At 44.3% G+C, this 14,737-nt stretch overlaps 1 protein-coding gene and 1 long non-coding RNA gene across 2 annotated transcripts; both read right to left on the bottom strand.

Moving 5' to 3' along the window:
• On the bottom strand, window positions 271-1,056 carry LOC110436753. Its single transcript, XR_002454576.1, has 2 exons — window positions 881-1,056; window positions 271-805 (listed from the first exon to the last, which is right to left on the bottom strand). It is a non-coding gene; the product is annotated as an uncharacterized LOC110436753 (long non-coding RNA).
• Window positions 2,211-3,073, bottom strand: LOC110437377. Its single transcript, XM_021465837.1, has one exon. The coding sequence runs from the start codon at window positions 2,984-2,986 to the stop codon at window positions 2,483-2,485; it is 504 nt and encodes a 167-aa protein (XP_021321512.1). The 5' UTR covers window positions 2,987-3,073; the 3' UTR covers window positions 2,211-2,482.

Here is a 14,737-nt window from a genome sequence, read left to right as displayed (position 1 = left end):
ATACTCCCTTCCTCCCTAAATAATTATCTTTTTTAATATTATAAATTTAACTAGATTTATAAAAAATATATGTAATATTTATATCTTTAACGATCTATCTAATAATATTAATTATGCACCATAAATATTAATATTTTTTTATAAGATTAGTCAAACTTATTTATCGGGAAGCGAGAACAATAATTATTTAGGGATAGAGGGAATATGTATGTGCTACTGCATGCCAAATAATTACCTAGTAATTTCTAAAGAGGAATGATATGTATATACTGCATGTCAAATAATCATCTAGTTATTTTTTATGAAAGAAGAACTATATTATATGATAGCTGAGTACATCAAACACGTTACAGGCACTTTAGATTACAATATAGTACTCAAGCTGTGCAAAGCACAACTCAAAACCTAACCTGTTAGATGCTTTGCAGTACAGATGACCGCATAGGCAAACACTCAGCAAATGGCCTGAGAACAAATGCCCAACGAACGACGGCCAACATTCCAGTAGGCAGAATTGAGGAACTTTTTCTTTCTGGCGTCGTTCTTCTTCTTCTTTCTGCTATCCAAGAGTGAGGATAAATAATCTGAAAATTATTCTCTCTAGTCCTTCATTGTGGCTATATCTAACCACAATAAAACGGAGAAGAGACTGGAGAAAATTATTCCATGGCGGCGACATCATCTCCGCCTTAATGCCGCCGTCCGGAAACAAAAGATCTTCATGTCGTCATGTCGATGAAGATGCTGATGTCGAAGTTGTCGTCCTTATCGGAGCCGCCACAGAGAAGCCGATCCCACCTCTCTCCTTCACCGTCGCCAAAGAGGAGAATGAGAAAATAAAACTCCAATACCAAAAAATTTAACATAGAGAGACACTAACCCTAAACTCGATCTAGTAAATAAAAACTTGTTACAAAAGATCCCCACTTCCTTCAACCTCCGGCGACATACCGGAGGGGAAGGGAGGGGGACCAGCGGCGATGGACAATAGGAGCTGCGGCGGCGGCGGCAGTAGCGCTAGGGCAGAAAACGCTGACTACGAGGAGAATCGACTGACTGACCTTGTATATAATTATCTAGTTATTTCTGAAGACGAATTATGCGTCCTCTGTCGAGAGTTACGAAGCAGTGCATTGTTTATTATAATTTTTCTTATAAATACTTTTGTTATATTTTACTTCATCTTCAATCCATATTGTAAAGCTATGAGCACAAACTCAACTTTAGCGGTCGGTCGGTCCTCCCTCTAGATAACTAAAAGTATCTCCAATAGTTCCAAAATAAACAATGAGTTTTCCATCGAGTAGCTAAAAAACAGTGAGAATATTTGTTAATTTTCTCGGACCGTGTCCAATATCTCACTCTTAAAAGATAATATGAGCTTTTAGCCTAAAAACAATGAGATTTCATCAATTTTACATCAGTAGTCTCAGACTATTTTCGAATTACACCAGTCATTTTTATGTTTTTTTATATATGTGTACTAGAACCATACAGTATAGTTCTAGTACACATATATAAAAAGCTCATATTATTCTAATCATTTTCTAATAACTCCACCTGTAGATTGGCTGAATGAAGCGAACATGCATGGCGCCGCCCGGTGTGAACTGATTTAGGTCCCAACAAGCGACGATGGTGATTAGTGGCGGGGTTTTCCCTCTCCTTTTTCGATTGAAACCTTTGGAGGCAACCTTGGTTGAGTTAGCGTCACCATGGACTCTAAACTTAAGATTCTCCTATATAAATTTTCAAACTTTTGTATCATTTCAGTTCCTAAACTTATTTTTAAATCTCATCTGGATCAAAACGAAATGAATCTAAAAACTCTATATCGAAAAATAACTCATAACTTTTTCATTTGAACTCAAATAAAGATAAACTTTATATCAAAATTGTAGCCAGCGACGTGATCTATAACTTTGTAGTTGAGAAGTTTTTAAATTAAAATCATTTGGAGTCCCAAATTATTTCCTTGTAAGTTTATAGAATTTGAAATTAAATTTTGTGACATTAAACGACTTCAAATAAAAAACTTTTCAACCACAAAGTTGTATAACGTATTGAGGGCTACAACTTTGATATAAAGTTTGTCTTCATTTATAAAAAAGTTATGAATTATTTTTTGATATATAGTTTTTGGATCGCTTTGTTTTGATTTAGATGAAACTTAAAACAAGTTTAGGATCGGGATGACATAATTGAATAAATTTGAGAACGTAAATGTGTGATTTCTATGTTAGGACAGTATGACACAATTGAACTAGGGACCAAGATGATATAGACGAATAAGTTTGAAGACCTAAATGAGCGATTAGCGAGTTTAGGAACAGAGATGACACGACAGTATAAATTTAAAGAATGGTGGTGGACTTTACTTTAAAAAAACTAAACTGTGTCGCTCGCTGGTAATAATGCATGCACGCAGCCTGATCTCCGTCCGATCAATCAATCAATTGGTGGTTGGCTTTATCGTTGTTGATTAATGTTTGCACCCGCCATTGCCGCCGGATCCTTCCGCCGGCAGACAAGGCGGCGTCGGGCCTCGTGCTCGCTTCACAAACGTCGGTGCCGCCGCATCATGGGTCTTGCCGCCGCCGTCGTCTTCCCTTGTCGGGCCGGCCGGGCGTCCCTTGGGCGATGAACAAAGAGCGCCGCGGCCACCTACTACCCGCAGCTCGGGCGTAAGCGCAACCCCGTCGTCGGCCACCACACGATGCAGACTCGTCGTCGCAGCGACGCCGTCGTCGTCGCCGCCGTGGTTCCCTACTACTGCGGCGGCTTCGTCCTCGTACGAAGCGGCGGCGGCCGTGACGACGGTGACGGATTTGAGGCGGCCGCCTTTGGTCGTCGGCTGCATCTGCAGCAGGCGGGCAGAAGGCGAAGGTCGGTACGCCGTGCTCGGCCGGAGGCGAGTGGAGGATGACGACGACGGCGTGTAAAGAAGGAGGTGAAGCGGGAAGGAGAGGGAAGAAGAGGACGCCATGGCCTAGAGAGATGGCGGGGCCTTTGGCTTTGGGTCGTCTGTTTTGGGTCGAGATGCCCGGTGGCCTTGTGGTGTTTGTGTACTTCGCATTGGTGGTGGACAAATGGTTGGATAAGATTAACCTGCCGATGGCACGCTGGCCTATTTATAGTCTTCATCGATGGCCTTCCAGGAACAGCGGGAGATGGAGGGGGGGGGACAACGGAACCGGGCAACATGTTTGACTTGTGATGGTGGCTAAGCGCAGTCTCTCCTGCATTTTTTTTTTGATGAAACTGGAGGGGCCAAAGCCCCTACAGGTCTTTATTGAATACAAAAAAAACAGGGGTACAAGGTTGTTGAAAAAAAACAAAAACAGAAGAAAAGCGAAGAAATTAAAGAAAAGAATTGAAAGGTAGACTGAGGCTAAAAACTAAGCTAAAGCTAAGAGACAAAGAAAGAATGAAAGAAAATAAAACTAAGACAGTAATCTATTGTAGACTTTGTATCCATTGCTCAAACTGATCAGTGAGGCTCTCTTTCACTCTTAAAGTAGTCAGTCTTAGCTCTTGAAAAAACAGGGCTTTGGCATCACTAATCCCAATCTGAGAGCTGTTGAAGATAAGTTTGTTTCTGACTTTCCAAGTCCAGAGCATAGCAATTATAGCATTCATGAAGAAAGTAGAGCGCAGTTGTATTCTGATGGCTTTCACATTTTCCACCGAGTCAGCATTTTGTAAAGTATGTAGATTTATGGAGCCCAGCATTGCTGTGCAAAAGGGCAACCCCAGAACAGATGCTCCACTGTTTCCTCAGTTCCTGAGGAGCAAATTTCACAGCTATAGGACTGTAGAATCATGTGCTTCCTTCTGAGGATATTTCTTGTGCTGAGTCTGTCCTTGACTAATAGCCAACAGAATACTTTAAGTTTAGGCTGACAGTATGACTTCCAAATCCATTTGAAGATGGGGTCAATGTTGTGGTTGCCGAGTAATTTCCTGTAAGCCATTGCAGAGGTGAAATTTTTTGCCCCTCCACTGTAAGTCCAAATGTCATTGCCAGGCACTAAGGCTGTACGTGTGTTCTTACACAAGAATAGGATGAAAATAGTATCGATATTTTGCGACCGTTTTTGAAGACCTAATTTATTTAGAGGGGTTTAGATTTGTCTGCATCTGAGTTCAAATATTTAACATCCAATATCATATCCGTATTCAATACTTAAATCGTATATTTATGATATCGACATACAATGTATCTTATCCGACATGATTATCATTATTCGTATTCGAATCCAAATCAGACCAGAAATATAAAAACAAGTATGATATCACATTTGTATTAGATCCGTTTTTATCTACAAGAATAATGGTGGTACTAGCTCGATTAGCACGTATATATATACAACTGTACATGGTCAATTCGTTCAAGGTCGTGCTCGAATTCTGCGTGGCAAGTCCCACCAACTCGAAAACACGGGCTAGTACTGACCTAGTGCGCTGCTGAACGGAGGACTTGGTACCATATTTTGATCCGGTCACTGATATGCATGCATGCCGTTTATTATCTTGGTCACATCATAATTGATTTGTCGTACCCTGTAGCTCTCTATCAACACGGCTGTATAAGCAGGTCAATTATTCAAGGTTGTGCTTGAATTATATTCTGTGTGCCACTCTCACCATCTCGATTAGTCAGCAGGTTTTGACCCGACTTTTTTTCTATTTGATTTAGGCTTCGTTTGTTTGTTTTAAAAGTTGTATTTTTTTTGTCAGCCAGCAGTGTTTTTTCCTCTCATAATAAATTAGTAAAAAGTACTTTTAACCATAACGTTTTAGACCAACGAGCAAACTCTAAGATGTAAGTATGTCTGTTTTTTTCTGTGCCGAGATCGAGGAGTTTCAGACTCAACGACAACTTCAAAGGTTCAAACACTATTACACAAATAATTATACAAGACAATGTCCTTTTATTAATGGAGGCGGTCATAAAATTCAACCGCCTCGATTAATGTATGTGATTAACGGAGGCAGACTTTTGTTATTTACCGAGGCGGGCACTTTTGACCGCCTCCTAAAATTGATTTACACAGAGACGGGCATAGTCCACCTCAAAAAATATAAGCCCATAGAAAGGCCTAGAAGGCCTGTTACCATTGTATATATACGAACATTTAACCTTAGGGTTTTCATTCCTCACCCCTTTCTCACGAGGCATACGACGGCGGCCTCTCTCTCTCTCTCGGCACACTCCCAGCTTGCTCTCTCTCTCTCTCTCTCTCTCTCTCTTGGCGAGCAGTAGCGTGGGGGCTGGACATGGCGGACGATGGCGCGGGGCCAGCCTCGGTGGGTGATAGCAAGGGCCCTCACGTGGCAGACAGAATACTGCGGCGGCAGCCCTTGACACCTCCGGCATCGCTCCGTCGAGGGCACGGAGAGGGCACAACTCCGTCGAGGGTGTGGCTCCCACGATACGGTCGTCTCCATGCTAGGGCTGCACGAAGCAAGGTGCGGCTATCCTCCTCCGCGGCAGATCAGTCACCCATGCCTTCTCTCCCTTCCATTCTCTGGCGGATCTGGCGAATAGCGGTTGCGGAGGGCGCGACGACATTGGAGGCGGCAGATATGAGGTGAGGAGGCAGTTCTATGGGGCCATACCAGATCCGGCTCAACATCCACTACCTCCACCAGACTCGGTTGGATGGGCTCAATCGAGGGCGCGTCCAAGTGCAGATCTAGCGGCGGGGGCGTGTCCTAGGTTAGCAGCGGTGGCGGATTCAGGATGGTGGCGGCGTGGCTGGGCTCGACGTCGGGCCCATATGGGCTGGTGTTGAGCTCAACTACTTTTTTTATTATTTTAATTTGATTTATGGAGGCAGGCAAAGGAACCGCCTCTATCGGTCACGGATTAACCGTGACCTTTCATTGGAGGCGGTTGGCCTTGCCCGCCTCCAAAAATCAAAAACACCCGCCTCATAAAAGTTTTATGTAGTAGTGAAATGGACTTCACTATTTTAAGATCGTAGAGATGTTGAGTGTTCGTTACCTAAAGAACATAATTTAGATGCTCAATTTTAGGCAGCAAATGTGAACATAATTTATAGAATGCTAAGTAAAGAATACAAATGTGGACTCATGCATGGCTTTTGTGAATTACAAAAGCAAAATGATCAACATGCATATAGATATACTCCCACCGGACCGTTTTTTAGATACCAAAGACAACTCGCGCCGATTACTTGCCTGGTAGATACCGGTATTAAACTCAACTCTCTGGTCATGCGTCGACGGACGACACTCAACGTGAGCGATTAGGCCAACGGAGAGAGAAGCCGGGAGGATCAAGCAGTCTTCATTCAAACACAGTCCTTTAATCACCATGCAAATTAAAGTGCTGTTGCATGCGCAGGCATTTTTGTCAAACGAGACACTGACACACCCAGGAGTCAACACTGTGCGCGTTTTTTTACCAGGCCTCGTTCAGTTTCAAGATTTTCTGTCACGTTAAATCTTGATGCTATAGAACATTAAATATAAATAAAAAATAATTAATTATATATTTTATCTGTAATTTTAAGATGAATCTTTTAAATCTAGTTAGTTTATAATTAAATAATAATTATCAAATACGATAAACGAAAGTGATATAGTGTCAGATCCAAAATAATTTTGGATCTAAACAAGTCCTTCGAAGCTAGTGTGTATAGAGGTCTTGGACTGACATGTTTTTACCCGGTCAAGACTCAAGAGTGTGACCCGCGCGCCGTTGGTGGTGGCTGAAAATTAAACTGGATTTCGCACAACTCGGAAAGGAATGTGAGTGACGCTAATTCAAGCAAGAATTCTATAGAGCTCAGTAATTCAAACCACACTAAAGACAATATACTAGTCTAGCGTACGTGATGCGAACTTATGTTTATCCCATGTGCTTTAATTTAGATCCACAAAGAATTTTATAAATTCTATCAGCAAATAACTCTACCGGCTAGCTAGCGACGCCTTAAAATAAATATCACATAATCAAGGAAAAACATAAATGTAGGGAATTAGTAATTAATAAAGAGCTCAAGTTTACGAAGGTAAAGTACACTCCTAAGACACATTATGCATCTTATGGTATTGGTTGCCAACCTCTTTTCTATGTTGAACCTCCATAAAAAATATGCTTCGATCTGGTCACTAAACATGGTGTTGGGCCAGCAAGCAAAAAGAAGTCGACTGCCAACCAAGATGATCAAAACGTGTGGCCTTGTACAAGTGTTGTAAGCTACTATAAGCTAACCACTTGCCACCTGTCTCGCTATATGTCATCTAGCACGCACTACTACTACTACTACTACGATGGTGATAATCTCTTACCGTATGAAATATATCCAAAGGTAGAAATGGTTTTCACTATATCAGATCATATGGCCTGAGCTGACGATAAAAACCAATTTGGTTTTCACCACCCGGAGCCCCACCACAACCCTATCTTTCTACCCCACACGCCTCTCCGGCCTCACCTCGCCTCTTCCTCACCTTGCGATGGCTGCGAATCTCTAGGCAGCAAGGCGGCCCACCCTCCTTCTCCATGCTTGACAATGGCACACATGGTCAGGGGCATATGAATTACATGGCATGGGACGACCAATATATATTTAAAAATTTTGTATTCACTTAATAATATAACGGTAATGAACTCTATTTTTACTATTGACGAGCGAAAAACCGGCGATGATGGGTTTCTGGTTTGGTGTTGATATATAGATTTAAATTAGTGTAGTATTGTAGGCGGCGTTCACTGTGTAGAGTTACATTTCTTCACAAAATATATAATGGACGTCTTCTCGTCCTCTACACACCGGCCGAGTGCCGCCACTCCACATAAAGCATGGAGGATCCACGTCATTATAGTTTTAAAGATGATAAGACAGTAGGATTGCACAAGTACTAGTTGAGCTAGCGCAAGGCTGAAGCAAACAGGATGTTTTGAGTTTCTACACATAAATCAAGCTTGATGAAGGCGCGTAACAACATATAGTAGTTGAAGTGTTAGACTAAGCATTTTACTGAACCATTTTACACGATTCTATTCGAATGAATTTGTGGGGACGTTTGTCTCCGAATTTCAGGTCATGCATACATGCATGAGAGAGAGTGTAACTAGTAGCCGGCCCTTGAAATTTTATTACAATAATCCTGGTGGTAACGGTAACTACAGTGCTATACTTAGGTACGGTAGTATATATGATTAGACCATCATCAGTTTGTTGATTGCATCGCTCATCGTCGTTAATGGATGCTTCCGCCTTGGCCGCCGGCTCCTTCCTTAGGGAGACGAAGCAACGTCGGCGGCGCCGCATTAACCTTGCCGCCGGCCCCGCCGCTGCCTTCCCTCGGCGTGCCGGGGCGTCCCTTGGGTGAACGAGGTGCACCACCGCGCACCCTCACTGCCGCCCCCCGCAGCAGCTCATCGCCGTCGTCGCCGGCGGCCACCAGATGCAGCGCGCCGGTCGCAACGACGATGCCGCTGTCGCCGTGCCCTGCTGCTTCGTGCTGGTACGACGAAGTGGCCGCGACGAACCGCAGGCCTTTCGTCGTCGTCGTCGGCAGGCGGCCGCCGGCGGAAGGCGAAGGCCGGTAGCCCGGTGTACCCTGCCCAAGGCGAGCCGACGACGGCGCACTTCGCGGGAGCTGGAGCGGAAGGGATAGGGACGACGACGACGCCATGGCACAGATTGCTGGAGCTGTCTCGATCGTCTGTGCTGAGCTGAGCTCGGGATGCCCTTCCGTCTTGCGTATTTTGTGGGTGGTGGCCGGTGGTGGTGGTGGATGGTTTGCATGAAGCTGCCATGGCTATTTATAGTCGGCCGATGGCACGTGCGTTCAGACGGGAGAATAGACGAGTGGTCCTGTACGACTACGAGGTCAATTCAAGATTCTGCCTGAATTCGTCTGCATCCGGCGTGTGTCAAATTCAGAATCTGTGGTTAGTGTGACCCAGTGTTGGATTTGACTATAGGTAATATTTTTACTCGGTCATGATGTGTCCCGTATAGTCACATACTTCGAAACAGTCGTACTGACTTGCTTAGCTTGGTTCATTTTTGTCAGTACGTAATTCGTGCTCCGCGGCAATTACCGGTAGTTCGGTATACGTACTTGTCTTTTGAGTATTTGGATAGCAGTTCAACACTATCGATTACTTTAATTATTACGAGAAGAGAACCAACAAAATGTCAAAATATGCTTGGACGGTTAGTGCATATATGAAACTACAAGAGAGATATAAGATTTGTAAACAATGTTATAACCAAAATGTCGGATAAACATATGACTAAATAACTAAATAAACGTTGTAGATCTTAAGAAGTTATAGAATTTTGTAATAGGAAACTTTTTCATTTGAATCCATCTTGTCATGCAAAACTGCATTTGAATTTGAAAATTTGAAAATTTGATTTTTTAAAATATTCTCGGATGGAAAAACAACTAAAATAAACTTTGTAGATCTTGAAAAGTTATTAAACTTTGTGGTTGGTAACCTTTTCATCTGAATCCATCTTATCATGCAAAACTGTGTTTGAATTTGAAAATTTGAATTTTTTAAATGACCTTGGATGGAGAAATTTATAAACGTAAAGTGTAGATCTCGAAAAGTTATGAAATTTTTTAGTTGACAACTTTTTGATTTGAATTCGTTTAGGACCTCAAACAAACAATTTACACTCAGTTTAGTATAATATGTGGGGAACCAAAATGACTTAACACATGTGAGTGTGTAGTGTAGTGGTTCGAGGTAGTGTGCAAGAGAGAGGTTGCTAGTTGTAAAGAGCTCTTTACTGATGGCTCTTTGCTGAGTGTGGCACTCGATCAAGCCTTTGTCGATGTAATATGGGCTTTCTAGAGTGTCCCAAACACTCGACATAGAAGCTGAATTCGGTAGTGATCTAGGTCCTGCACTAATGTGGCAACCTTTTAGTAGCAAAATTGAGATGAAAAGAAAACAAAAATTATGGGCGAGAATCAGCATGGTCATAGCTAGGGCATTGCATAAAAAGACTTAGCACCAAGAATATACAAGAATCAAAGCAAAACGAATAGATGACTTGTTCACTGATAATAATGCTTGCTGGTTTTGAAAACCAATACTTCAGATAACTGATGGCTATATTATTAGCCTAGGTCTGACATAAAAAACATTATTCACACACATTCGACACGCACTTTGTCTATTTGAGGTGAAGAACTGCTAGTGAAGAAAGTTTTTTTGAATTGTTAGTTGATCTTCTTTTCCAAATAGGCCCAAAGACTTTTTTGGACCTTGTTCCCGCGCCCTGATCGAGGATGCCCAACCCTACATGGTTGGTGGGTCCCCGTCGCACAGTGCTATAAAAGGAAAGTGGGGAGCTGTGGCTCGAGATACGAGGTTCACCGCGCAGCCAAACACCCCATCGATATTCTAACCCTAATCCGATCCAAGAAGGGCACGCTGCCAGCAACAGAAAGCACCACCGACGCCGGCAACACCACCAGATCTACGCGCCGTCACCAGGATCTCCCCGACGCGATGACGCCGCCAGCGAATGACGCCACAGTGAACACCAGCGCGTCCACGACTCCTGCGCGAACCTATGGTCTACCCTATTCCCATTTTCGTTTTCATATTTGCATTAAATATTGTTTAGGGAATCCAGATGTACACTTTTATTCTTGATTAAATAAAGGAAATGTTCTCGATCTATAAATCCCGTGTATTATGACCCCTAACACAAATATGTACAACTATGCTCTATGCGGTCGACTTATAAGCAATCTATTTCTTTTCTGTTCATCAATTTCTCCCCAACGACGACAATTCAGGAAATTAATCAAAGTTCCTGTTAGTTACTTGAAAGATTTTGCACCATATTTCAAATCTGATCGAACTTTTGATAAGGTATCATATCATAGCATTTTTTCACATTATTACTTGCATGATCATAACAGAGGTAGCTAGGTCGAGAACACAGGGTCAAGAGTGACTTTCCCTTCTAAATATATACTCCTATATAAGGATGAAAACGGAACGGAAATATCCCGAATCGAACCGAACCGCTTTCTATATTGGATCCGATCGAATTCGTATTTTCTTGTCCGACTTTACCGTTTTCGTTTTCGTATTTTAGATGTTTCGTATTTTAAATGTAAAAGTAGAAAACGGTTTAGATATTTTTCGACCGTTTTCTACTTTTCTACTTTTAATTTGAAATATTTTGAATTCAAAATTTGGTTTAAACCGAATTTAGTCAACTGCACGGTCACACAACCCAATTACAGAGTACTCACCATGCATCTGTGTTCTTTCTACTAGTGGCTAGCTATGTTCCTGATAGCTATTAATTACTTGTTCTTATTTATGTGTGGGCTATTGTATTAAATACCTAAGACCAAGAATCATGCACTTTTTAATTATTATATGCACTTAAACTTGATCGTGTATATACTTAGTTATGCACTTAGTACTACACATCGGTATTTCGTATTGAGTTTTCGTATATCGACCGTGTTCGACATAAATCCGCTCGAATTGGTTCGTTTTCGAAATTCTTGATATTTCGTAAGTTCGCGTTTGTTTTCGCGTCCGACTTTACCGTTTCGTTTTCGTTTTCGTATTTCAAATGTAAAAATAGAAAACAATTTAGGAGTTTTTCGACCGTTTCTGACCGTTTTCATCCTTACTCCTATATACATAGATACTCGTGTGCTTCAAGCAACCATTAGATACAGTTCAATTGTGGGCTCCACCATTGCCGCCGGAGCCTTGCACTGGCGGACCAGGTGGCGACGGATTCGACGACAGCATGTCCCTGTTGTTGCCATCCTTGCGATGGCTTGGCCGCCCTTCGTCTTCGTGAGGATAACCAGGAAGAGCACCTCTCCTCGCCGCCTTTTCCGCCAGCTGCTCGGCCGCCGCCGCCGCAGCCGCGTCCACCTCCACCGGCGCACACGTCGCGGCGGCAGCAATGATGCCGTCGTCGTTCCCTGCTGCTGCTTCTTTGTACGAAGAAGCGGCGGCCGCGCTCCACTGCAGCAGGCGGGCGGAAGGCGGCCGGCGGTGGTTGAGCGCGCCCAGGTGGGACGACGCGTGTCGCAGGATGAGATGGAGCGGGAGGGAGCTACAGCTACGCAACGCCAGCGCCATGGCTAGCAGCTCTTGCTTGCTTGTAGTGCTCGATCAAGTACTGCTCACTGCTAAGGTGGAGACGATGAAGGGCTAGTAGCTTTGAGCTCTCGGGCCTCAGAGATGTCTATATATCACTGTTGGTCGTCGTTGTCGATCTTTCAGGCTCTGTCGTCCTCGATCTTGTGCTGATGAATGGATGCTTGGAGGAGCATGCGATGGCGCGCCCTACTTATAATTAATCCATGCATCGGTGTGGTGTATATGCTTGGAGCGTACGACGAGGTAAGTCAAGCTTGTGTGCGTGATCACCAGTTGAAAACCATCGGTAAATTGCACACGAGCATTCAGATTCAGACACAGATCGAGAACCAGCTGGTGCAGGAATAAGTCAGGTCAAGCTTGTGCGTGTGTCATCTCACTCTCTCTCTGATGGCCGGTTCTCTCAAAACCTTGTCGATCCTGTGATGACTGGGTATACATATGAATATTCATCGGGTTGCCGAGATGTGCGCCGTCACAGTCACGTCACAATGCAACCACTACTGCATACAGAGGCTTTGTCGAGAGCCTCAGACGCTCGGCAAAGACAGTCTTGCTCTCGGCAAAGGCCTATCGGCACATCTTCAATCGGCAAAGAGGACTTTGCCGAGAGCTATTCATCTGGCTCTCGGCAAAGAAAAGTAGCCGTTACGGTGTCGGCAGGCTGACGAAAACTTTGCCGAGAGCTGCTATGAGGGCTCTCGGCAAAGAATTTTTTTTTTGGAAATAGTCTTTGCCGAGAGTCCCTGGCAGCTCTCGGCAAAGAGATAACAGTCTTTGCCGAGAGCCAGGGAAGGGCTCTCGGCAAAGCTGGGCATTCTGGCCATGCTGATGGTTTCTTTGCCGAGAGCCCTTCCTCTGGCTCTTGGGAAACCTGCCATGGTCGCCGAGAGGACTCTCGGCAAAGGCACCATTTTTCAGGTTTTTTATTTCTCTGTTTTTTATCCAATTTTCACTGATCTGATCATATGACACATATATTTCAAAAAAAATCACATATTCGACATCGATAACAATATATACCACATAATCCACATAAATTATCATTTCCATCACTTTGTCCATCATAACAAGTTCAAATACTCCAAACTCAGTTCACATACATCCAAACTAAGTCCAACATGTTCAATACACAATCCACAAAGTTCACATGTTTAAACCAAATAAGTGCATCACTGTGAAGGCTCCCAATTGATATGAGGGACACCTAGGCCGCGTACCGCAGGAGAGCCACCATCTGGAGGTGTTGGCGAGATCCCAGGTGTTGGAGAAATGACAGGTGCCACGTTCGAACCCGCCGACGGAGGCTGGACAAAGGAGAACATAGTTTATTAGACAAGATGATGGCAATAACTAGTTTAGGACTTACTTGTGTCTTTGAGTTTTCTCACAGGAGTATTAATAGGAGTAGTAAATACATGCGGGGGTTGACGTGGAGCCAGTAGCGTAGCTGGTAGGGCTACACCCGTCTGGGCCCCAACCGACTGCAAGAACGCTATCATTTCTGCCATCTGCTGCTGATGGGCAAGCTGGTCGGCCTCTCGCTGGCGCTCTTGAGCCACCAACCGCTCGGCCATCCTCTGCTGCTCGGCCCTTGATGCTTCGAGCTCAGCCTACAACATTTTAAATCAAGTGTCAGTAATGCAAAGGTAACAAAAGCAATGCGAAGTAGAACTATTGAAAAATGATGAACAACCTGGAGTGCGTCGACCCGGTGCTATGCCGGCTCCGGCCGTGGGCGTATGGGTGGGCGGTTGCTCACGCTCGTGGTCGATGCTCGGATCTGGGAGAGGGTGGGAGTAGTCGACCTGTCGATGACGCTGTTGCCAATCCAGTAGCGTCCATGCTTCTTGCCGCCTCCTATCCTCATGACAAGGTCTCCATCAATGTCATCGGTGGATGGATCGTAGTCCGGGCCATGGACCTGCCTTGCTGCCTGCACGTAGACGGTGACCTTGTCATAGACGCCCGCGTTGACGTCAGACGACGCCGGGCCCTTGTGGGACATGCCATACGCCGCGAACAAGGAGCAAGGCTGTCCCACGTGTGCCGCCGACTGCGAGAAAGACAACAACAGGGTTACAAATGAGGCATAATTGAATGAATTGAAACATTACCACGTACCCATGCTTGTGCGTATCCAGAGAGGCTGCGGTTCCCCTGATGGTGTGCTACACCAGGCATCCGTCGACGCCTTTCCTGGGCCGCCTTGTGCGCCTCACGAAACACGGGGTCTAGCCACTTGTCCACCATCGCTTCCCATGCGTCAGGATAGTTGGCGCACCACCAGGCCCTCATCTTCAGATCAAGTATGATACATATAAGAATATGAAACAATGCACTGATAAAAGGCTAAGGAATCAATATGAGAATCTACCTCTTCATCCATGTACTGCTCACGGGTCAAATCTATTTCCCTTGCCTCCGCCTTGGTCTTCCTCTGTCCAAGCCTCGTCGCATAGTAGTTGATGACGGTCTGGACGCGCACGTCGTAGTGCATCTCACTGACGCGCGTCCTTGCAGACGCGGCAACCACGGTGTCCGCATAGTCCTGGTCAATTCCATCCTCGACTTTGAAGTGGCGCT

The sequence above is a fragment of the Sorghum bicolor genome, chromosome 7, assembly GCF_000003195.3.
Source record: "Sorghum bicolor cultivar BTx623 chromosome 7, Sorghum_bicolor_NCBIv3, whole genome shotgun sequence".
Classification (NCBI taxonomy): domain Eukaryota; kingdom Viridiplantae; phylum Streptophyta; class Magnoliopsida; order Poales; family Poaceae; genus Sorghum; species Sorghum bicolor.
The sequence above is the reverse complement of the archived record's forward strand: the minus strand, read 5'-3'. Positions and strand labels throughout refer to the sequence as shown.

Bases quoted from the DNA above. Each gene is read 5' to 3' on its own strand.
- LOC110437377 (XM_021465837.1), bottom strand. From the start codon at position 2,986: ATGGCGTCCTCTTCTTCCCTCTCCTTCCCGCTTCACCTCCTTCTTTAC.